General features: G+C 33.8%; 3 protein-coding genes and 1 pseudogene across 3 annotated transcripts; 3 read left to right on the top strand and 1 right to left on the bottom strand.

Annotated features, from left to right (window-relative positions):
* Window positions 1–6,206: 6,206 nt before the first annotated feature.
* LOC115980594 lies at window positions 6,207–9,050 on the top strand (annotated as a pseudogene).
* A 3,860-nt stretch (window positions 9,051–12,910) lies between these two features.
* LOC115980593 (probable leucine-rich repeat receptor-like protein kinase At1g35710) lies at window positions 12,911–15,215 on the top strand. The gene is made up of 2 exons (XM_031102826.1): window positions 12,911–15,092; window positions 15,211–15,215. Exons 1-2 carry the CDS (start codon window positions 12,911–12,913, stop codon window positions 15,213–15,215), a joined length of 2,187 nt encoding a protein of 728 aa, XP_030958686.1.
* A 70-nt stretch (window positions 15,216–15,285) lies between these two features.
* LOC115980591 (MDIS1-interacting receptor like kinase 2-like) lies at window positions 15,286–17,693 on the top strand. The gene is made up of 2 exons (XM_031102825.1): window positions 15,286–15,902; window positions 17,320–17,693. The coding sequence occupies exons 1-2, from the start codon at window positions 15,317–15,319 to the stop codon at window positions 17,691–17,693; spliced, it is 960 nt and encodes a 319-aa protein (XP_030958685.1). The 5' UTR covers window positions 15,286–15,316.
* A 1,790-nt stretch (window positions 17,694–19,483) lies between these two features.
* Window positions 19,484–21,677, bottom strand: LOC115979657 (taxadiene 5-alpha hydroxylase-like). Its single transcript, XM_031101712.1, has 3 exons — window positions 20,720–21,677; window positions 20,227–20,414; window positions 19,484–19,780 (listed from the first exon to the last, which is right to left on the bottom strand). The coding sequence occupies exons 1-3, from the start codon at window positions 21,675–21,677 to the stop codon at window positions 19,484–19,486; spliced, it is 1,443 nt and encodes a 480-aa protein (XP_030957572.1).
* Window positions 21,678–25,772: the final 4,095 nt, after the last annotated feature.

Here is a 25,772-nt window from a genome sequence, read left to right as displayed (position 1 = left end):
GACTGAAAAAGGACACCCAAACTGAGGAGGCAAAGAAGATGACAAGGAAAATAAAATGAGTAGTTTTCTCTGTCCAAGAAAAACTAGAGGTAGAGAAGTAACCCACACCGGCCAAGAAAAATGTCCACTGACTGGGCAGAGAAAGCCCACGCTGGTGGGAGAAGACCCACAACTGGGCGGAGCAGCCAAACAGCTCGTGACCCACTGCAAGGGGAAGACCGGCCCACCACTGAGGCAGAAAAGGCCACGCTTCGAAGCAAAGCTCGCAAACGCAGTAGAGAACAACTCAAGCGTACGATAGCAAGAGACTTTCTATCGTACGCCGAGAGAGAGAACACTCCTATGAGGGGGAGAGAACACTCCTTGCTGTTTCTTGAATTGGTTATTAGAAGTAGCACAACCAAAATTTTATGAAGACTTGATCAGCCGTTTGTACAAAGATTTGATACTGCCAATAACCATGACTGTTAATATAAATAGAAGTAATTAACTGGTGTGTACTGTGCACTAAATTAAATTGCATAATTAAGTATGAATCCCCAACATTGTTTTTACTCAAAAAGTGTGGATAGTTTAGCAACTCACTTATTATTATTAAGGGAAATTGCAGTTAACCCACCTGTGGCTTGGCCCGTTTTAACAGTGCCCACCCATGATTTAAAAGTTATCACTTAACCCACCTGAGGTGGCTTGCGTTAAACCCCCGTTACCCACCTCTGTCCTTTCCGTTAGAAATTCCTCTTTATTATATAAGACAAAATTAGAACCCAAATAGAACCCTAAAAAAATGAAACGAGCTCTCTCCCTTTCTCTACCTTAGAACCCCCAAAAATCCCCAAACCCATAATCCCTTTCTCTCTTTACTTTGATTGCCAAAGTGAAATCCCTGAACACTTGCAAGCAAGGAGGAGGTGTGCTGAAGCTTGGATTTTCCTCTATATCAGGTATGAAATGACTTTCTAGGGGTTTTGGGCAGTGGCTAATAGCGGTGGTGGTGTTGGAGGTGGTAGTTTGGTGAGGCTATGATTTAATGGTTTAGTGAGTTGGCTGTGGTGTTGGATACGTTAGATTGCTGGGTTTTTTTTTTTTTTTTTTGGCTGGGTTTTTCTTGTTTCTTTGTTTTTGCATCCCAATCTAGGGTTTTAGGCGGTGGCTAACAACGGTAGTGGTGTTTGGAGGTGGTAGTTTGGTGAGGTTATGATTTGATGGTTCAATGAGTTGGTTGTGGTGTTGGATATGTTAGATTGCTGGGGTTTTTTTTGTTTTTTTTGGCTGATTTTTTTGCTGGGTTTTTCTTGTTTCTTTGTTTTTGCATCCCAATCTGGGGTTTTGGATGGTGGCTAACAACGGTGGTGATGTTGGAGGTGGTAGTTTGGTGAGGCTATGATTTGATGGTTTAGTAAGTTGGTTGTGGTGTTGGATATGTTAGATTGCTGGGTTATTTTTTATTTTTTATTTTTTTGGCTAATTTTTTTGCTGGGTTTTTCTTGTTTCTTTGTTTTTGCATCCCAATTTGGGGTTTTGGGCGGTGGCTAACAATGGTGGTGGTGGTAGTTTGGTGAAGCTATGATTTGATGGTTCAGTGAGTTGGTTGTGGTGTTGGATTTGCTAGATTGCTGGGGTTTTTTTTTTTTTTTTTTTTTTTTTTTTTTTTTTTTTTTTTAAGATTTTTCTTTTACTTGCAAATCTAAGTTTTTTTAGAGAACCCAACAAAAGAGAGAGGGTTTTTTTGCTTTGTCTACCCTCTTTCGTAAAACTTTGTGCTAATTATGTATATGAAAAATGATGAAACAAATTTTATCTTGACTTGTTTTTTGATAATTTTTCTTTTACGTTTTATGTGAAGAAGAAGAAGAAGAAGAAGGAGAGAAAAGAGGAGAGAGACATAAAATATAATGGAAAAGACACATTTACCCCTATTTTTAACGGTGAAAAGGGAGAGGTGGGTAACGGGGGTTTAACGGAGGCCACCTCAGGTGGGTTAAGTGATAACTTTTAAACCACGGGTGGGCACTGTTAAAACGGGCCAAACCACAGGTGGGTTAACTGCAATTTTCCCTTATTATTATTTGTTTTTACAGGTAATTATAGTGTTTCAAATTTATGTTGTCCGCTCCATAATGATTGTCCATTATTATCATACCATGACACCAATTGATTTTTCATGTAGGTAGGAATTAAAGGTCAAGTTCCTTATTTGACGACGACAACAACAACAACAACAACAACAACAAAAAAAAAAAAAAAAAAAAAAAAAAAAAAAAAAAAAAAATTTACCAGTTAAGTTAACTAAAGCTACTCAATTATTTATATTGATAGAAATCAAGTCAAAGTTCATCCACATATAGCCTCTAGGCATTATAATCATCAGAAATGATATGTCTACAATATTTTCACAACAAATCTTAAGTGGCAGGTTATTACTGGTTGTTATTGTTGAGACAAAAAAGTAATCTTTGTGTTAGGTTCAAATTTGAACCAATAACAACTAACTGCCTATGATTTGTTGTGAAAATATTGTAAAAATGTTGTTGAACATGCTATCCAGGTTGGGGTATTTAGGTGGTAAAATTCTAGGTTAGGATCGGTTTATGTTATGTGATGAATATGACATTATCACCAGATGAAAATTATATGCGGTGAATATTCCATATAAGCCTAAGCCTATTCGACGCGTGCAGGGTGAGAATCAAAATAGTCACTGTAGGGCCCATGCTTATTGACTTGAGTCAAGCCCATGGCTGTTAACAACTACTTGGATTAAAAATAATTTTGAAGTCCTATCACCATAATCTATATATATACTATAAAATCAAAATCTCTAACTATTTATGACTTTTTTTATTTTTAACTTTTTTAGAGCTTGTCAGGTAGGATTTGGATCTCTCATATTTTTCCACATCAGCAAGTATTTTATAAAAAAATGCTCTCTTTTTCTTCAAAAAACAAAACCCAATTCTCTTCTAAAACAACTTTCTTTCTTTTTTATTTTGCAATTTTTGCTTTCATATGTGCTTGAGATTTTCTTTCTATCTTATTAATTTGTATCATTAATACATGATACAAATTATATCATTGATACATGATACATTTTTGTTAATATACAATACAAATTGTCATCATTAATACATGATACAAATTATCATCGTCAATACACGACGAATCATTAATATATGATACAAATTGTTATTGATAATACACAACGAATCATGTATACATGATACAAATTATCATTGTTAATACACAATGAATCGTTAATATACGACACAAATTATCATCATCAATACACGATGAATCTTTAATACACGACACAAATTGTCATCATTAATACATGATAAATCATTAAAAAAAAATATCGTTGATACACGATACAAACTATCATTGTCCATACACGATGAATCATTAAAAAAATATTGTCGATACACGATGCAAACTATCATCGTCAATACACGATGAATCATTAAACAAGTATTGTTGATACACGATGCAAACTATCGTCGTTCATACATGATGAATTATTAAAAAAGTATCATTGATACACGATACAAACTATCGTTGTTCATACAAACTATCTTCGTCCATACAAGATGAATAAAAAAAATGTGCGAGAAACCCAAGAAACGGCTCCAACAGGTCCAAATAATCACTAACCAATATGTGTCATGATGAGACCGAAAACATCCATCATAATAAATGCGATGAGTACAGAAGTCAAAGCGACGTTACCTTTCATATTCCAACCACGTCCATAAATACGATGGCTAGAATAGAGGGGCAACTGAAGAGAAGAAAATCACCCTTGTCCATCATATAGCAAAAGAAGAGAAAGCCAACATCATCCATCAAGCTAGCATCGTCCATGTGATGAATGACTACAACATACATTGAATGAGTTCCTCATAAATGACATGAGTAACGGTTAACGTGCTAGATAGGCAAAAGCGTAACCAACACGAGCAAAAGACCATTGAAGTCTATAACGCCTCCGCATTCATTATTGATGAGTGTTAAGATCGTCCATCTCTCAACAGATGAATTAAATGCTATTCAATACAAGGCATAACGTACGGACATCAATGACAGACGAAGTCATACAAGACATTTAACACCTAAGACAACTAAGGAGTAACGTACGAGCATTAACAGACAAGTAGTCGTTGGTAGACAACAAAAGCTAGCCATTAATACCAATGGCTTCATAACCCATAAATGCAAATATTTATTCAAACAATGAAGAAAAGGACTATAAAACCCACACAAACTAAAGGGAGAGAGGTAGATAATTTGAGTTTGTTTGGTAAGAGATTTCTAGTAACATTGTATTTTTTGGAAATACGTGTGGGTGAAAAAATGTGTAAAAATACTTGTAATGTTGTTTAAACACTGAAAACTGTTGTTTAAACAAAAATAACAAATTGGCCCGAATTCTTATCCCAAAAACTATTCCCAAGTTGAATTCCATTCTAACTTAATCATTGGAGGCCCTTTGACACACACCACTCCGTTGTATTTCTTTTTTTCTCTATTTCATATCTTATTGCAAGTTCATCTCTTGACAAATCCAACACTTTCTTCCATTTGTATTGACGAGGAGTTCAATTGGCGATTTTTTGCATCATCAATAGGTATTGATCAATCTTGTCTATGTAAATTTGCCATGTTGGTGTGAACATTTTTTCTTTGTGCTTATGTAATTTTTTAATTTCATCATTAATGGACAGAAAACGTAATATTCAATAGCATACTTTTCAGATTATAGACTTGGCATAGCTGCTTGTTGAATTGATTAGAAGCAGCCCAACCTAAATTTTATGAAAGTTTTGATCTTCCAATAACCAATTAACCATGCTTGTTAATATAAACGGAGTATATTCAATTGGGCAAGTTACGGCTCTTGGGCCTAGCTCGTCTGAAGGGAAGAACAACATATGGTGGTATGGGCTATACAAATCTACTTGGATTGAAACTGAGAGGATCTTGAAAATAATCATCATTATAATGGGTTCCATATGTTGTCCACAGAACCTGCAAAGAACCACAAACCCAATGTCAATTATTTCGTAATGGAAAATTTCAACATTTTATCTTGTTAATTTTGTATTATTTTCTTTATGACTCAAGTTTTTGTAATTCACTGATTTGTTAATGTCACATAGAAACTTGACTAGAATAGATTGAACCAACATGTATACACGTCCCATTGAAATTTTGATTATTTTGTTCTCTGTCATTTCGATAATGGGTCTTGAAATTTTAATTTTTTGCAATTCTCCTCATATTGTTTGAAGAAATGCTTGAACAAAACTTTCCGTCATTTGTTATCAGGAACTTTGGGAATGATGTACCTAAAATATGAATCTTATAATAAGGAATTGATTTTGTTGTGATTTTTGAATAAATGTGGAAGACAAAGCTTGCATAACTACATATTTTAATATTATTATCCTTTGTTTGGCATTAGCCTTAATATGATTTTATGACAATGCTTGAATGTGATTGCAAGAAAGATATAAAAATCATCCGTCTGTTTCACTTTACGGCACATTGTTGTGCGTGGATTCAAGATATTATCTTCACTTGGCCTGTTCAAGATATGCATGCACTGGTGAAATATTGCTTGCAAGATGATCCATATTTATGTTCTTGTCTTGAAAAGAACTTAGTTTGATTCGCAAAATGATAATTGAAAACCCACCTAACCTTGGAAAAGTGGAAGACGCGGGGCCTAAGATGTTTGAAACCTTGGAAAATTAGACACCTTTTTGATAGAAAGTCAAGCTCATGGTTGTTCCAATTCATACATCTGGGGAGGTACTGCTGAATCTAGGATATCAGAGGCCATCAGGTTTGACTTTTGAATGGGAAACTCAGTGCATTGATCTAGCTCTAGTGATGTAACTCTTCTTGATTGGCTGAAACAAAGAAAATATAACACAAAAGAGTTTCCGTGAGTTGATTTAAATCAATGGTTTATTCGTTTTCAATATCACGTTCACCTGATAGAACATGGAGCTAATCATCTTTCCCAAGCTCAGTTAATAGGGACAAAGAAAAGGAAAACATAAAGCAAAAAAGAAGAAAACAAAAAGATAATGTAAAAGGAATCTTTGAGCTAATCTCTAAGAAATGGAACCCATGACTAATGAGTCTACATACTTCGAGACATTCATTCCCTTCTCTAATTCATCCCTCTTCCTTTGAAGTTGATGGCAACAAATAAATTTTCACGACGTAAACTCACAGCATCTTGTGCACACAAACAGCTATCCAATTCTATAGCTGCTTTACTAGTCATGTTCAAATATATCATCATTCTCATCTTTGCATCATTTTCTTCTTCCCATGTTGCTATTTCTGCTTCCATTGTAACTTCATCTCCAACAGCAACAATAGAAGGACAAGAAGTAAAGGCGCTTCTAAACTGGCAAGCAAACCTTGACAACCAAAACCAGTCTCTCTTTTCTTCATGGGTTGGAAACAGCCCTTGCAGTTGGAGTGGAATTTCTTGCAATGAGTATAGAAGTGTAATACATATAAACCTCACAGGTTCTGGTTTAAAAGGTACTCTCCATGCTTTCAGCTTCTCGTTCTTCCCCAATCTCTTAGGTCATAATCTCAGTAACAACTCACTATATGGTACCATTCCTTTGTTCTTAGGTAACCTTTCTAAACTCATCTACCTTGATTTGTCCTCCAATCAACTATGTGGAGGAATACCATCTGAAATAGGCCTAAGGAAAACTCTACGAATGGTTTACTTATTTGAAAATAATATTAATGAAACCATTCCCTATGAAATAGGAATATTGAGCTCCCTCAATGAGCTAGCTTTGTTTAAGAACAATCTTACGGGTTCAATACCAGCTTCAATTGGAAGTTTGGGAAATTTATCCACTCTTTTACTTAATAACAATGGACTTTCTGGAACAATACCCCAAGAAATAGGAATGCTAAAATCTCTAAGCGAGCTTGATTTGTCAATAAACAATCAAACAGGTTCAATCCCTACATCTATAGGAAACTTGGCAAATTTAACTACTCTATCCCTTGTTCACAACAACTTTTATAGATCAATTCCTTCCAGTATTGGAAACTTGACCTTGCTCAACAAGTTGCACCTTCTACAAAATCAATTATCTGTACCTATCCCACGAGAAGTTGGAAACCTCAGATTTCTTACCCATCTAGGATTGTTCATGAGCAAACTGACCGGCTCCATTCCTGTAGAAATGAATAATCTTACATATTTGAAGCACTTGGTGTTGAGTAACAACATGTTGTCTGGTTCTCTTCCACAACATATATGCATCGGTGGATCACTTGAAACATTCACAGGACATGAAAATTATTTGACAGGCCTCATCTCTATAAGCTTGAGAAACTGCTCCAGCTTGTATAGATTCAGGTTTGAAAGAAACCAGCTAACAGGAAATATATCAGAACAGTTTGGGGTATATCCCAATTTGAACTACATTGACTTGAGTAATAACAATTTCTATGGAGAACTTTCTCCAAAGTGGGGTCAGTGCCAAAATTTACAAAGTTTGAAAATCTCCAACAATAGAATTTCAGGTGTAATACCTCCTCAGCTTGGGGGAATGATTCATCTACATCTACTTGACCTCTCCTCTAATGATATAGCTGGAGAGATTCCAAGGGAGTTGGAGAGGCTAACATCATTGTTCAACCTTACACTAGCTGACAATGAGCTTCTAAGTAGAGTACCACCAAAAATCGGAAATTTGTTCAATTTAAGGATCCTTAATCTAGCGGCAAACAATCTAACTGGATCAATTCCTAGGCAGTTAGAGGCATGCTCCAAGTTACAGTACTTAAATTTAAGCAAAAATAGATTTAGGGAGAGTATTCCCTTTGAAATTGGCAACATATACTCTCTTCAAAATCTTGATCTCAGTCAGAATTTACTTATGGGAGAGATACCACCACAGCTTGGAAAGTTGGAAAACTTGGAAACATTGAGTCTTTCCCATAATGAGCTCTCTGGTTCCATCCCATCGAATTTTACTGATATGTTAAGTTTGACATATATTGACATATCCTACAATCTGTTGGAGGGCCCTCTCCCCAGTAGCAAACCATTCCTTGCGGCTCCAATTGATGGATTCATTAATCATAAAGACCTGTGTGGAAACACAATAGGTTTGAATGCTTGCTCCGCAACAGTCAGCAGCAGGCCTAATGGCAAAGAGAGTAGAAAAGTTATGATTTTGATTTTAGTCCCTTCTTTTGGTGCCCTGTTTCTTATTTTTAGTGTAGTTGGGTTTCTTTATGTTCTTCTCAACTGTCGAAGGGTGAGGAACAATCAGAACAGTCCAACAGAAGCACAGAATAATAATATGTTCACAATTTGGAGCTATGATGGGAAAATGGTGTATGAAAACATCATTGATGCAACAGAAGAATTTGACCCCAAATATTGTATTGGAGTAGGAGGGTATGGAAGTGTTTATAAAGTTGAGCTGCCAACAGGTCAGGTAATTGCAGTGAAGAAACTTCACCCATTAGAGGATGAAGGAATCACCAATCTAGATAGTTTTGAGAATGAGATTCATGCATTGACAGAAATTCAACATTACAACATTGTAAGGCTTTATGGGTTTTGTTCACATTCGTGACACTCATTTTTGGTTTATGAGTTCTTGGAAGGGGGAAGCTTGGGAAAGAAACTTAGCAACAAGGAAGAGGCAATAGAATTTGGATGGATTAAGAGGATAAACATTGTTAAAGGTTTGGCCGAAGGTTTATCCGATATGCACCACGAATGCACACCTCCAATAGTTCATCGAGACATATCATGCAAGAACATCTTGTTGGACTCAGAACACAGTGCTCACATCTCAAATTTTGGCACAGCTAAAGTTTTGAATCCTAACTCATCCAATTGGTCTTTATTTGCCGGCATGTTTGGATATGATGCTCCAAGTACTTATTTTCTATTGGCATGGCTGATCTCCGAGCAGCCCATGTACATTTCATTTGTTTTACTAATCATTGTTTTTGGAGGTATAATGAGCTTATCATTCCATTAATGTAAAAGAACCTGTGAATTTATAATGAGTTCAAAGATAAAGCCATGTACATGATTGAAATTAGACTTGTACATGATTGAGATAAAAGATCAATGAACTTTATAAAAAGTTCAGAGATAAAGCCATAGGTATTGAAATAATCTCAGATCCTTTTACAAAAAATAAAAATGTAAAGCAGCATCACAATTATTTTGGCAAAAAGAAGACCATGGTTGTGTTTAAATGTAGGTGCTTTGTTCCCTAGATTTGCATGGTGCAGGAATATAGGTACCACCATTTTAGTCCAAAAGATGAGGAAAACTATTGTTGAGATAAATTTTTTATTTTCAACTTATGTACCATCATAGTAAATTGTTTATAGCTTTGGAGTGATGACATTGGAAGTGATCATGAGAAAGCATCCAGGAGATCTCATCTCACTTCTCTCATCATCATCATCATCATCATTATCATCATCATCAGCAACAACTTCAACTGCCCATGGTATACTATTGAAGGATGTGTTGGATCAACGACTTGAACCTCCTAGAAATCAAGTCACAAGGATAGTGGTGTCTTTTGCAAAGCTTGCATTTGCATGCCTGGAAACTAATCCTCAATCTCGTCCCACCATGCAGCAAATTTCCCGGGAGCTATCTATCGAAAGATCACCTCTATCAGAGATGTTTGGTGAGATTACCTTGAGACAATTGTTGGTGTGATCACGCTCAAGTGAATTCCACACTTTTTTTTTTTTTTTTTTTGTACTGCATTAGGATGAGATGAGTTATGCAAATTAGAATATTGTTTGTTTGGATCAAATTTATAATATAAGAGAAAAAATTAAAAAAAAAAAAACCTCTCTATATATGTTGAGATGATTAGCCTGGAATATAATTGAATTGAATAACAAAATGAATTTGAGGTGATAATTAAATAAAAATTAACAAAGAGATTCATTATTCTTTGGTCAAGAGATAATCTTATTTGTGTCGTAATAATTGTTGTACTTGTATTAGTCTCTCTCTCTCTCTCTCTATATATATATAAATACACATACACACAAGAATTTTGAAACAAAGGTGTTTTTTTTTTTTTTATTAAAAAGTTGTTTTGTGATTTGTGTTTGGGTAGATATGGGCCAGATGTTTGTTTGTTTGTTTGTTTTTTTTTTTTTTTTTTTTTTTTTTTTTTTTTTTTTTTTTTAAGGTTTTTTTCTAAATCAATTTAAAATTTGAGCCCAAATGAATTTTAAGGGACAACTAAACAATTTTGAGAGAAAACTAACTAAACATGGTATATTTTACATTCTCAAAGCCTCTGAGGGGGTATGTATAACTTAGCGTTTACTACGTATAATTTCTTGTTGAGTAATGCTACAGTTATAAATTATTTTACAACATTTTTACAAACTATTGATATAACCAACTTATTATTAGTTTTAATCAAAACTCACCATTAATATTACTTTTTCATTTACCAATAATTACTCACCACATCAGCGGTTTATAAAAATTTTTATAAAAAAGTTTGTATTTCTAGTATTACTCTTTCTTGTTTAGACAAAGTTTAGTTACAAAATTAGTTGTAATCTTAGACTATAATTTTTTTTTTTTTTTTTTTTTGGAGAAAGATCTTAGACTATAACTTAGTATTTACTAAGTATAATTTCTTGTTGAGTAACACTAGTAACGCTACAGTCATAAACTATTTTATAACATTTTTACAAATGGTTTATGTGGCCAACTTATTATTGGCTTTCATATAAGCTCACAATTAACATTACTTTTTTCATTTACTAATAACTATTCACCACATCAGTAGTTTGTAAAAAAAAAAAAAAAAATTAAAGTTTGTATCTCTAACATTACTCTTTCTTTTTTGGACAAAAATTAACTACACAATTAGTTGTTACAAAATAGTCACCACATGGCTCAGGCTTTATTAACTTAAGTCAAGCTCATGGTTTTTTTTTTTTTTTCCTAAATGGCTGATTTAGGAATTTATTAAAAATTTGTTTTGTGATTTGTGTTTGGGTAGATATGGGCCAATTTTTTTTTTTTTTTTTTTATGAAGGTTTTTTTCTAAATCAATTTGAAATTTGAGCCCAAATGAATTTTAAGGGACAACTAAACAATTTTGAGAGAAAACTAACTAAACTTGGTATATTTTACATTCTCAGAGCCTCTGAGGGGGTATGTATAACTTAGTGTTTACTACGTATAATTTCTTGTTGAGTAATGCTACAGCTATAAACTATTTTACAACATTTTTATAAACTATTGATATAATCAACTTATTATTGGTTTTCATCTAAACTCATCATTAATATTACTTTTTCATTTACCAATAATTACTCACCACATCAGCGGTTTATAAAATTTTTTATAAAAAAGTTTGTATATCTAGTATTACTCTTTCTTGTTTAAACAAAGTTTAGTTACAAAATTAATTGTACTCTTAGACTATAATTTTTTTTTTTTGGGAGAAAGATCTTAGACTATAACTTAGTATTTACTAAGTGTAATTTCTTGTTGAGTAACGTTACAGTCATAAACTATTTTATAACATTTTTACAAATGGTTGATGTGACCAACTTATTATTGGCTTTCATATAAGCTCACAATTAACATCATTTTTTCATTTACTAATAACTATTCACCACATCAGTAGTTTGTTAAAAAAAATAAATAAATAAGTTTGTACCTCTAACATTACTCTTTCTTATTTGGACAAAAATTAACTACACAATTAGTTGTTACAAAATAGTAGTCACTACATGGCTCAGGCTTTATTAACTTAAGTCAAACTCATGATTTTTTTTTTTTTATTATTTAAATATCCCGCTAGTTGTTATTAACAGCCATGAGCTTGACTCAACAACCATGAGCTTGAGTCAAGCTCATAGTTGTTAATAACAACTAGCGGGATAAAATATATTGTTTCAAGGCCCCTATTACGATAATTGATAAAAGTGGCCATGTTTAACCACAAAAAAAAAAAAGATAAAAGAGGCCATGTTTTTTTTTTTTTTTTTTTTTTTTTTTTTTATGGGAATAAAAGAGGCCATGTTCATGGCTACTTAAGGTCAAGCTTTAATTTAATTTCCCCACTATTTCAGGCTCTATTGACATAAGGTCAAGCTTTAATATTGTGACTTTATTGACAATTTTTACAAACTGTTAATATAACTAACTGAGAGATGCTACGTCTATAATATTTTTACAACAAATTACAGGTGGTTAATTGTTATTGGTTCAAATTTGAAACTAATACTAAGATTACTTTTTTGTCCTAACAATAACAACCAGTAACAAACTGCCACTTAGGATTTGTTGTAAAAATGTTATAAACATATCATTTCTCTAACTAATTTATTATTAATTTTCATATAGATCTACTATTAATATTACTTTTTTATTTACCAATGACTGTTCACCATATCAGCAGTTTGTTAAATTTTTTTAAAAAAAAATTTGTATCTCTAGCATTACTTTTTCTTATTTGGACAAAAAATAACCACACAATTAGTTGTTACAAAATAGTCATCATATGGCCCAGGCTATATTGACTTAGGTCAAGCTCATGGTTGTTTTTTTTTATCCCGCAAGTCATCATAATTTAAAGAACGGTTTTTCTCCTCCCTCTTTAAATTTCAGGCACTATCTACTTCTTAGTCATATCTCTTGTAACCAAATTACAAGGAAAAAATAAAATAAAATAATGTGAAAGTCCTACACCTGACAGAAGATTCACCTAATGGAATGTGGAGAATTTCCTATATAAACTAGTTCATTCTATGCACCTCTACATAACCATAAAGCCATTCCTTCTCTGATCAACCAATTCGATTCTGTTCTCGCATGCAACTCATAAAAGCCATGATCTCCTTACTAGAGAAACCGCTTCCCAATTCCATTAATAATCTAATTCGAGCTATGTTCACCACTGTCCTAATTATCATTCTTGTGTTGGCTTCTTCTTCCCAATTTGCTATTTCTTCTCCCTTTGCAACTTCTCCTTCCAATATGGGACCAGAAGCAGAGGCTCTATTGAAATGGAAAGCGAGCCTTGATAACCATAGCCAGTTTCAGTTGTCCTCATGGGTTGGAAACATCCCTTGCCAATGGGTTGGAATTTCTTGCAACAACTTTAGCAGCATCTCTCATATCAACCTCATAGGTTCTGCTTTAAAAGGTACGCTCCACACTTTCAGCTTCTCATGCTTACACAGTCTCGTAAGTCTTGATCTCAGCGACAACTTACTCTTCGGTACCATTCCTTCCCACTTGGGCAACCTTTCTGAGCAAATCTACCTTAATTTATTAGTCAATCATCTCTCTGGAAGAATTCCATCTAAATTAGGCCAACTAACAAGCCTTCACATATTAGATCTCCATGAAAATAACATCACTGGATCCATTCCTCATCAACTCGAAAAACTCAACTTGCTCAATGAGCTATCTTTGTATAGTAACAATCTCACAGGTTCAATCCCTGTGTCAATAGGAAACTTCAGAAACTTGTTCATTCTGGATCTTTCTTGGAACAAACTTTCTGGTTCCATTCCTGAAGAACTCGGAAAGCTAACATCTCTTAGGAGTCTCTGGTTGAATGAAAACATCCTTACAGGCTCGATACCTGCTTGTATTGGAAACTTGGGCAACTTAACCCTTTTAGCTCTTTGTGAAAACAAACTTTCTGGATCCATTTGTAATGAAATTGGGATGCTTAGTTCTCTTGCTTTTCTCTATCTCCATAAAAACAATCTCTCTGGTTCAATTCCAACTTCTATAGTAAATTTAGGCAATCTGAGTGATCTCTTCCTCAACGACAACAAACTTTCTGGACCAATACCTCAAGAAATTGGAAAGTTGGGATCTCTTCGTCATTTGGGTCTATATAGTAACAATCTTTTTGGCACAATCCCTACTTCTATAGGAAACCTGACCAACCTGTCTATGCTATCCCTTTCTCTAAACAATCTTTGGGGGTCTATCCCATCCTCAATCGGGAACATGAACAATCTTACAATCTTGGAACTTACTATGACTCAAATATCAGGCAATATCCCATTAGAAATAGGAAAGCTCAAACTTCTTACCGCTTTACAGTTGTTTACGAATGAGCTTAATGGCTCCATCTCATTCGAATTTAATAATCTTACAAATCTGCAGTATTTGGGATTGGATGAAAACATGTTGACTGGTTATCTTCCACGAAATGTTTGTAATGGTGGATCCCTTCGAAACTTCACAGCATATGATAATTATTTCATAGGTTCCATTCCAATAAGTCTGAGAAATTGCACTAGCTTAGTACGAGTGAGGCTTGAGAGAAACCAGTTAAGAGGAAATTTATCAGAAGACTTTGGCATATACCCAAATTTGACGTATATCGATTTGAGTTATAACCATTTCTATGGAGAACTTTCTCAAAAGTGGGGCCAGTGCCAAAGTCTGCAAAGCTTAAAAATCTCCAATAATAGAATTTCTGGTGTAATACCTCTTGAGCTTGGAAGATCCACTGAGCTACACATACTTGATCTCTCCTTCAATCATCTAGTTGGGCAGATTCCAAAGGAATTAGGAAAGTTGACATCATTGTTTCTCCTTCATTTGGGTGATAATCAACTTTCTGGTAGTATTCCATCGGAAATTGGAATGCTATCCGATCTGCAATTTCTTATTCTTTCAGCCAACAATTTAACAGGATCATTTCCCAAACAAATATTGGAGTGCGAAAATTTATTGAACTTGAACTTAAGCAAAAATAAAATTAAGGGGAGTGTTCCCACTGAGATTGGCAACATACAGTTTATTCAAATGCTTGATTTAAGTGAGAATTTCTTGATTGGAAAAATACCACCACAGCTTGGAGAATTGCGAAGCTTAGAAACATTGAATCTCTCCCATAATGAGCTCTTTGGTTCCATTCCTGCCACTTTTGGTGAAATGTCAAGCTTGACCAATGTTGATATATCATGCAATTGCTTGGAAGGTCCTCTACCCAACAATAAAGCCTTTAGTGAGGCTCCATTTGAAGCATTAAGAAATAATAAAGGTTTGTGTGGTAATGCCTCTAGTTTAAAGGCTTGTCCCTCTTCCATTACTTGGAGCAAGAATTCTAGTGAGGAAAGGCGAAATAAAGTTGTGAGTATCTTTATTGTTCCAATCTTAAGCATAATGTTTCTCTCAATGATTGTATTTGGGATTCTTTACGTTTTTTTGAAGCACCCAAGACAGAGTAACAAGCTAAACAATACAAGAGAAGCACAAAATGGTAATATGTTTGCAATTTGGAGCTATGATGGGAAAATGGTGTATGAAAGCATCATTGAAGCAACAGAGGAATTTGACTCCAAATATTGTGTTGGAGTGGGAGGGTGTGGAAGTGTTTACAAAGCAGAGCTACAATCAGGTCAAGTTGTTGCTGTGAAAAGATTTCATTCGGTACAAGATGGTGGAATTGCCAATGCAAAGGGTTTCGAATATGAGATTCATGCTCTTCTAGAAATTAGGCATCGGAATGTGGTAAAGCTTTTCGGCTTTTGCTCACATCCACTACAATCATTTCTGGTTTACGAGTTTTTAGAAGGGGGTAGTATGAAAGATTTATTGAGTAATAAAGAAGAGATAGTTAGTTTTGATTGGATCAGAAGGGCAAATGTTGTTAAAGGTGTGGCTGATGCTTTATCCTATATGCATCACAATTGCTTACCTCCCATAGTTCATCGAGACATATCTAGCAAGAACATCTTGTTGGATTCAGAATATGAGGCACATATCTCAGATTTTGGCACAGCTAGGTTTTTGAAGCTTGACACATTCCATTGGACTTCATTTGCTGGAACATTTGGATACACAGCTCCAGGTAATATAATTTTTTCCCTATTGCCATGATAGCCCTCTGGAAATACTTGTCTCCATTTCATTTAATGTAGTCACCGTCATACTATATAGTGGTAAATATGCTTTTCATTTCACTATAATCTATGTTGTAGTCATTCCATTCTCCGAATTTTCATTTTTGTTGATGCATTATCATGAAGGTAAACATGAGGATCATGGATCGAAATATACATTACAACATTTTCGATATAAAATCATACTCAAAAACAATTTTATGACAATTAAAAATTACTACGAAATTAATAATTCACCAAACAGTAACAAAGAGGTTTAAAGTCTGTGCTATGTGTCCAACAGTCAGACCCTTTTGGATATACACCACTGTCAATTTCTTTAAAATCTTCTCACCTCTCCCCATGTGTGTGTGTTAAAATACTCAGTATTCTCAAAAAATAAATTAACAAATTATTGAATGTTGCTTATATTGACACACATAATGTTGCTTATACAAAATAAATTTCATCCAATCAATTCTATGTATTGCAAGACAAAAACATTTCTCTCACTAGTTATGTATAATTTTCCTTTAATTAATTGTAATCGCAATTAAATATATTTTTCAGAAAACATAAAATGTATACAAATTAAATAATTTCAAATAAATTAAATAATAAATGTGTCTTTTAAATGTCTTCACTTCTACAATGCAATATAAGAGAAATATAATATTAAGCCTCCATTTGGATACCAATGAAAAATGAAAATTATTTCACTATTCAGCTTATTTTTGCTACTATTCATGAGTTTCATTGCACTTTTTGATACTATTCATGAGTCCCATTGTACTATTTCAGCTAACTTTTAGGGTATTTTAGACATTGCACTCCAATAGAATATTCTATAAATCAAAAGATTCTATTACATTTAACCGAGAGATGTGGGCGAGGTTTTCTGTGGTTTGGGTTGGAAGAGGTAGATAGTTGCATGAGACCAGCCATGAGACCTCTTCCAACCTCATCCATATATTATATGATTATATGCATCCTAAATTTCAAAATTTTACAATCAACACCATTTCAACGTTAGAATTCACTTTCGATCGACGACATTGTCTAAATTAAAACTTTATTGGGTTATATCCACACCAAACTCTGATAGCATTAAAACTGCGCACCCTATACAATTTGACCATTAATTAGTTTACACCACTAACTTGGACTCTAATTGGATGGTGGGGGAGTATCACAAATTATTCTTCAATCAAGAGTTGAATGAAATATTATGATTTTTAGAGTACACATTACAAATACTATTTTAATTTAGGGTAGATAGTTGCAATTAAAAAAAAGGTTTACATGAGCAAGTACTACGGACTACACTTGATGTTAATATGTTACCATACCTAAGTGTTGGATAAGTTAAATTCTTCTATTTTACAGAGTTTGCATACACAATGGAAGTGAACGAGAAATGTGATGTTTATAGTTTTGGAGTATTAGCATTGGAAGTGATCATGGGAAATCATCCAAGAGACGTTATTTCATTTCTCTCACCATCATCATTATTATCAACAACTTCAACTACCCATGATATACAATTGAAGGACATTTTGGACCAACGCCTTGAACCTCCTAGAAATCAAGTGGCATTCAAAGTGGCCTTGATTGCAAAGCTTGCATTGGCATGCTTGGCAACCAATCCAAGATCTAGGCCAACCATGCAGGAGGTTTCCAAGGAGCTATCTATTGAAAAAGCACCTACATTACAGGTGGCTGACATGCTTACCTTGGGTTTACGGTTTAATAATGCTTGATGTAGTAATTATGTGCATATATTTCGTCTTTGTTTTTGGTTTTTGGTTTTGGTTTTTTTTTTTTTTTTGGTAATTTGCTAGGGTTAATTGCATGTTGGAAAATTTTATGTCAATGTTTCTAATGTAATTGTAATATTTTCTTAATTTCATTTTATTCTAGTTGTAATTGTATTGAGTCTTTGAGGTTGAAAAGTTGAAAGAAGTTTAAAGTGCTACGTTGAGGAACTTGGTCAAGCAAGTTTTATGGGAATAGGTGAGACGATAAGCAAGTTTATTAGGATTTGAAATTTAGTTATACGGAGAGCATCACCTGACATTGGACAATAATCTTGGTTGAGTGAAATTTACCAAAACTTTCCTTATCAACTTTTCCAGTTTATTCTTGTAGTTAACCAACCCTTAATTGTGGTCAATATAAGAACGAAAATAAAACCTATATTTAGTGAGCAAATTTGGAGAATTCTGAAACCCGAGAGAGTATTCCTTCTAGCCTTATACACCTTCACACTCTCCAAACATACCTACCATTAAGAGGAGATCACCATCCAAACGTCAAGTGCAACCTTAGTTACTGTAATGTTTTTGTACCGAAGCCTCTAGCTCTTGCTAGAAATAAACTACACCAGTCATTTCTCTTCATTGTCTTCAAAACACACTCGAGACACCGACAGACATTATGATCTCTTCGACACTTCAAGGCCACATGAAAGATTTGATCAAGGTTTTTGTGGTTTCCAACAGACAACTTTTTCTTTTGTATAAAGTCGTGGTGTGTACATGTTGTGTAATGTGAGGGCAGTGCAAGTCGCAAGAGAGTCTAGTGCCGAAAGTCAGAGAGCATTGCAATCTTAGAGAGAGAGAGAGAGAGAGAGAGGAATGATAAATTAGCGGCTACTAGTAACATAAATAGAGTTGAAGCATTCAGAGAAGAAATACTTCACTGGATTCTCATTTTTTGTGATGAGGTTAAATTAATTCATAGAGAGTTCATCTTATATTTTTTTCAATTTATTATATATGAACTCAATTTTCGGGCATAAAATTGAGTGAGGTAATATCTATTGTATTATAGGGATTGTTCAAACTTTGTCCCCTAGTTTTTTTACTTTACGCGGTAAAGTTTTCTACATTAATTTGTCATGTTGGTGTGTGATTCTATTTTCTTAGTGTTTATGTAATTGTTTTCTTACTTCATTAGTTTTTTAATTTAATTCACACACTGTTTTAGATTATAAAGTTGGCAAAGCTGCTTGTTGAATTGAATAGAAGTAGTACAACCTAATTTTCAAATCTATAACATGTGTTTCATGATAATTGTTCTTTATCACTAAGCCAAGATATCAATTGTTGTTTAGTGTTCATAGGCGGGATTTGAACCCCATATCCCTTATTCGACAACAAAAAACTTTACTAATTGAGTTAACTAAAATCCACACAACCTAAATTTTTGAAGCCTTGATTAGCCATTTGTACTAAAGATTGATAGTCCAATAATCATATATGCTTTTTAATATAAACATAAGTAATTAACTAGTGTGCATTAAAATTAGAGTAATATTACAACTACAAACTAGTTTACAACATTTTTACAAACTGTTGATTTTGCCAACTTTTTTCTAGTTTTCATCTAAACGCAACATTAACATCACTTTTTCATTTACTAATAACTACTCACTATATCAGCATTTTGTAAATTCTTTTGTAAAAATAATTTATATCTCTAATATTACTCCTAAAATTAAATTGCATAATTACACTAAGTGTATGAAACCCGAATAACCTCAGTTGCTTTATAACAACTTAGGAGAAATGTTTATGGGCATTCCACGCGAAGGAAATGGAAGGGGATCCATGGTGATTGGCTCGTCGGGATATAGCAGGGACCAATCATAATGGGTTACAATAAAATGAACAAAGATGAGGATATTCAATTTGGCTAGGTGGTACCCTGCACACACTCTTGGGCCTCCTCCGAAGGGAAGAAATACATATGGTGGTATGGGCTCCTCAAATCTACTTGGATTGAAACTCAGTGGGTCTTGAAAATAATCACCATCATAATGAGTTCCATATGTTGTCCACAGTACCTGCAGAGGACCACAACTAAATGTCAATTATTTTTTAATGGGAAATTCACAATTTTATTTAGTTAATTTTGTCTTATTTCACTATGACTCAAGTTTTCATAGATTCACCGATTTATCCATGTCACATTGAAACTTGACTAGATTAGATTGAACCAACATATGTACACTTCCCACTAAAAGCTATTACCTCATTTTACTCTACTATTTTACACAATATTTACAATTGATGCGCTAATATAGACAATTTAAAAAGTGAAAAAAAAAAAAAAATCCATATTTAAAACAAGAAAATTGACGTAAAAAAAGTGGATGTAAGATTATCATTGCCCTATAATAATGGTTGCCATTACCAATCTAGGTGCATAGTACTTCAAAATCGTTGGAATGCTATCAAACTACAATTGGCCTATCATATGTAATAAAGAAAGAAGAAATCCAGCATGCACCTTCCATCCTTTGGGAATGGTGAATCCTTCATATTCAATGTCAGCAATTGCTTTCCTGAATGAACCAAAGATAGGAGGGAACAGCCGCATGCTCTCACGAGCAACTTGCCAAGTATACTTCATCTTCTTCATATCCTCCAATGTTAGATTCTCACCCGGTATTTTGTTGCTCGTTATACCAACATGTTCTGGCAAGAAATGAGATACTCTAATGTGAGTAGGAACTCAGATAGAAGTTACTTCAAATATAATAAGTTAGTTAAAGTTCAAATCTTTGAGAGAAACTCAAATAACAACTAATTAAAAAATGAAAATTTATGAAGTAATCTCCCAGTACAGTGACAAACGTAATACTCCTTCCTCTTACGTGAATAATGAAACCTATTATTATATAAGATAAAAGAGTATTATCTTTTTATACTCCTGGAACACTAAATAATTACTCTTTAAAAAATCACTTTGAACCATATAAAAGCTTCAAAAATAATAGTACCTTGAAGGAGGAGGGCATAGCAGTTAGGGTGCTGAGCCAACATTTTGAATGTCATGGCAATGGCATAAGAAGTTGTGTCATGAGCGGCAAAAACTAGCAAGACCATGTTATCGACAACCTCTTCTTCACTAATCTCCCCTTTAATCATCCCAGACACCAATCTTGACATCAACAACCCATCCTCCTCTCCTCCTTCCAACCTTCCTTCCATCTCCTTCTTCTTCTCTCTCACTGCACTTATCAACATCTTTTCTATCTCTAGTCTTGCCTTTCTTGCTCTAGAAAACTTAGAGCCAGGAAACCTAATTGGTGGAGCAAAAACCCCTTCCAAAACCCTCTCAAAAGTTGCAAGCATTCCTGGCTCTACCTTAATCCCCAACAAGCACTCAAACACTATGGAAAATGTCAAAACCTTTGTGGAACGGTAAAGGCTAACCTTCTCTTGGCCATGCCATTTTGTTTTTAGGTGCAATTGAACAGAGTTGCAAACTTTAGGCACTAAAGCCTCAAGTCCTGCATAGCCAAGACTTGTGCCTATAAGCCCACGAAGGCACCGATGCCTCTCGCCTTGTTTTTCCATGATAGAGTCCTTGCCCATGAGCTGAACCGACGAAGAAGGCCACGAGCTTATCACCAACTTAAACTCATTAGACAAGAAGAACCTATTAGCATCAGCTCCATTCACCACTACTGTTGGTGACCCCATTAGCCTTGTTTTGAATATTTTCCCATACTTTGTAATCCGAGGTTGAACAAACTCCTCGAAAAGTTGGTTCTTACGCTGAGCTTTGTAGAACTCCATTGTTTCACCTATCCAAGGAAGTCCCATATGCCCAGGTGGTAGCTTCTTGGATTTTTTATAGCTTTTTTTGTGTTTCAAGAAAGTGAAAGTGATAGAGACTATTGCAACTAAGAGAGAGAATATACAAGAAACAACATAGCCAAGTTGTGCAGCCATTGTTATTGGTGTGAGGAACATTGACACAACTTTGAAATTTATAGTAGCTCCAGCATGTTCTCAGGTGAGCATGGATAAATAATTAGAAGAATTGTGCTCAGAGGAAGAAAATTTGTAAGTCAAACCGAGTTGATTATCACAAAAGTCAACCAATCATGAAGTCATAACCGTCCAGCAAATTAATTTAATCTACAAATTAACGGTTGTGATGTTTTGATTAAGTTGACTATCAGTGAAGAATATCCCCAGTAGAGCATCGTAACAGTGCAAATGGACCTCGCATGTGCACTTCATAAGCACCTGAAAGGACACGTCACCATCATAGTGTGTCTGAAAAATTCATCTGAAAGATTATACAATCTCTTCCTCTTTCTGAAACCTTGTTGTTGACAATATAATAAATCAAGGATCCCTAAATATCTGGTAAAGTCTAATTCTTGAAAATGTTTATTTCTTCATTCAGAAGTCAAAACGCAGATAAATGGAATCTTTTACCGTACCCCATTATTGCTGATTACAACATTGCTTAGATAAGCAGGGATAATCCACCTTGGAACTCAGCTGCACTCTTGCTTTTTCAGTTTTGATTTTCTGAACCTCCTGAATTTTGAGGTTTTGTCACTGATAAGAATGTAGGTAATTGACAAATCATTTTTCAAATGCTAGCTAGTGAAGGGTGGCTCTAAGCAATAAATGGGGAGCGCCTTAAGTATCACACACCCATGTGTTAGGAGATAGATTTTTTGGATCTATATATGTGGATTGCCATCTAAAAGATAAGGCTCATAAAACTAAGTCTCATGACTAATGGATTCATGGGTATCATGCAATCTCAGTCAAACAAGCAGCACGAAACTAGAGGATGAATAACAACTAGCTAGGAAGTAGTATTCATTTCCACTGTCAAATGTAGTTGTATATACGAGTAAATAGATTTCACGTATACTTGCATATATTCGGTATATATTATCTACGCAATCAGATGTTTTGACTTTTGATGTATCTATACAAGTGGGGATATGCATGCAATGAAGATTACATGTTTGCTGTTTTTGTAATTTTTATATACATGCATTTGCATGTAGGTATATGCAGGGGGGGAGGGGGGGCTGGGAAGTGCCCCCGAACTTCCAAATATTTCTCTAATAATAGTATAATATTACTATATTATACAAAAATGTCTTATTTGCCCCCTACACCACAAAAGGACAAATTACTTTTCTCTTCTTTTTTTTCCCCTACACCACAAAAAGACAAATAACTTCTCTCTTTTTTTTCTTTTTTTTTTTTTTTTTTAATTCGACGGCAGCTACTCCTATAACATCATTGGTGGTGTCAAAAATTTCAAAATTTGACACTATAAAAAATTATTTTATCTATTTTACTATTTTATTTTACAAAACACTTAATATTAGTGATTTTATTTTAACATTCAACACAATAAAATAATATAAATAATATAATAAAATAAAATATTTACTATAATAAATGACAACCACCACCACCAACACAATAAAATAATATAACTTCTAATTAAATTTTTTTTTTTTTTTTTTTGCCATCTTAGCCACGGTGCACAAACATCTTTGGCTATACACTGTAGTTCAACAACCAAATTTTTTAACTTTTCCTCCACTATTGCAAGTGGCTTTTTAGTATTGATGGTGCTAAAAATAGCAATATGGCTTTTTGACACCATCAATACTAATGCTCTCACATAAATAGACCTACACTCCAACAACTAGTATATTAAAATAACGGTAGAAATGAAAAAGGATGTTTTGTATCCATTGTTTTACATGTTAGCGATCTCAACATTGATCTTACAAGTTGCAGCAGCTACTGTTGAAAAAATATTTTCAACAATGAACATAATTAAAAATTGATTACACAATCAAATGGGAGATCAATGGATAAATGATTGCTTAGTCACATATATTGATAAAAATATATTTAAGACTATTGAGTGCGAAAAAATCATACAGCGGTTTCAAAATAAGAAAAATCATCGATAGCAATTGAGTAAATTAAAATAGATGCGAAAAAATAAATTAAAGTTTACATTTTATGTTAGATTTTGTATAAGAATTTCATTAGCATATAATTGGTTATTTACTTTGTTATTAATATTGATTAATTTTTTTTACTTTCAATTTTGTCTTTTATCTTGTCCCCTAACCCATATTTCTGGTTTCACCACTGGGTGTATGAATATGTACTTAGTGAGGCATAACGGAAAGCATGATCAGATGGGTACCAGGATGCTAGCAAGTTCATTGATACCAATTAATGCATAATGGAAAGCGTGACAAGACAAGATATCATTCTAGCAAAGACACAAGCCCTTACATCTATAAAAAGAGGTTTCTTGAAGCCACAAGATAGAACTTTGAAATACACTATAAAAAAAAAGAAAAACCTCTTTAAAAATATTATTGATACTTTGAACTCTAAATTTTTGTTTTGCATATTGCATGCCTATTTAGAAGCTCTAAAAAACTAATTTCTTAAGTGAAAATATTCCTAAACATATTATAATTAATACAATACCATAATAAGACTATTTTGACTAACAACCCCTTAAAAAATAAAAACACCTAAATCAAGAATATAAAATCCTATCTTCTAAAACTATGAAAATTACATATGAAAAAAAAAAAAAAACCAAAATAAAACAAAACAAAAGATAAAAATTACCCTCATATTTTATCAAATCATTCAATGCCCTCTCAACCCTCTAGTGTTCTTGCCCCCACCTGTCCTACCCTCACCGTCACTGCATCAAATTTTCCTAACCCTTTTGCTACCAATATTGTCCATCCTATGCAAACCCACTCCCAGAGTGGTATTTTCAAACCTAAACAATGTTTTAAAGTTTCAATAGACTATAATGTTATACAACTCCCATATTTGGGTGATTCCAGCAAGTATCCTAAATGGCTATGAAGAATTTAGTGCCTTGTAACATCAACAGACCTGGACTTTAGATCCAACTGCAGTTGGTAAAAATGTTGTGGACTAGAAGTGGGTCTACAAATTGAAACGTCATAGTGATAGCTCTACTGCCACTTGTAATTAAGACCAGATTAGTGGCTAAAGGTTTCTTTTAACAACAGGGTTTGGATTAATATGAAGAGACATTTCAGTCTTTTTGTCAAGCCCACCACTGTTTTAGGCTGTTAGCCCCATTCTCTCTTGACTGTTACCTTCAACTAGTACTCTTAAACAGCTTCTTCTTTTTTTTTTTTTTTTTTTTTTAGAGAAGAAAGTCTCTTAAACAGTTAAACGTTTGCATTGCTTTTTTCATGAAATCCAAAAGGAGGAAATGTATATGTCAAAAGCCTCTTGGCTACATTCATCGGCAACACCCTCATAAATAAAAATAAAAGTCAAAGTTAAAACAGTTTAGTTTTCTAAAATAGACGTAATTAAGTTACAATTTTATAATTGGAATGGTTATTTTTTGAAATTTTCTTTTCTTATATACCTACATGCTACATAGTATCTGCATGATAATTATAAAAAAAATAGGTAAAAGGCATCTAATATTTTCTTATCTTATCACATATTTATTAATTTTGATAGACACTTTTCTATACATCTATTGATTTATAAAATCCTTCACTTGTGTTTATAATTGTTCTATACGATAATACTAATATATCTAACAAAATATAAAATGTACGGCCATAATAGGATCAAGTCAAGCCTGCCTGGCAGGACCACGGATTTAGCATAGTAAGAAGCAAAGAATGAACAAATCATTGGTCGGTCTAGTTCCTCACTAGTGTTACTATATAATAACATTTGTCGGTTGGATTAGTCACATGCATGTATGCAATTTTTCAAATGAATTAGCCATGATTGTACTCATTAATTGGTGGAATTTTGATTTAGTCGGTATATATCCAATGTGAGACTTTGAATACACTCTCCCAATTAATGTCCTCACAGTCCAAATTCTTGAGTTTATACTTTATAGTTAAGATATACACCGCAATTTCTCTAATTAAATCATATAATATTATTTGCTTAACTGTAATACCACTTATTACGAGATGGATTGTTACAATCTGCATAAAATTAGCTAGCTAG

The sequence above is a fragment of the Quercus lobata genome, chromosome 3 (assembly GCF_001633185.2).
Source record: "Quercus lobata isolate SW786 chromosome 3, ValleyOak3.0 Primary Assembly, whole genome shotgun sequence".
Taxonomy (NCBI): Eukaryota; Viridiplantae; Streptophyta; class Magnoliopsida; order Fagales; family Fagaceae; genus Quercus; species Quercus lobata.
Note: the sequence above shows the minus strand (reverse complement) of the source record. Positions and strands in the feature narration are given on the sequence as shown.

What these genes read in the sequence shown, in the direction of transcription:
- LOC115980593 (XM_031102826.1), top strand. Translation starts at nt 12,911, where the DNA reads ATGATCTCCTTACTAGAGAAACCGCTTCCCAATTCCATTAATAATCTA.
- LOC115980591 (XM_031102825.1), top strand. Translation starts at nt 15,317, where the DNA reads ATGTTTGCAATTTGGAGCTATGATGGGAAAATGGTGTATGAAAGCATC. An exon ending in ATTTGGATACACAGCTCCAG is followed by an intron (nt 15,903 to 17,319) that starts GTAATATAATTT and finishes TCTATTTTACAG; the next exon opens with AGTTTGCATACACAATGGAA.
- LOC115979657 (XM_031101712.1), bottom strand. Translation starts at nt 21,677, where the DNA reads ATGGCTGCACAACTTGGCTATGTTGTTTCTTGTATATTCTCTCTCTTA. An exon ending in CTATGCCCTCCTCCTTCAAG is followed by an intron (nt 20,415 to 20,719) that starts GTACTATTATTT and finishes ATTTCTTGCCAG; the next exon opens with AACATGTTGGTATAACGAGC. An exon ending in CCATTCCCAAAGGATGGAAG is followed by an intron (nt 19,781 to 20,226) that starts GTGCATGCTGGA and finishes GGTCCTCTGCAG; the next exon opens with GTACTGTGGACAACATATGG.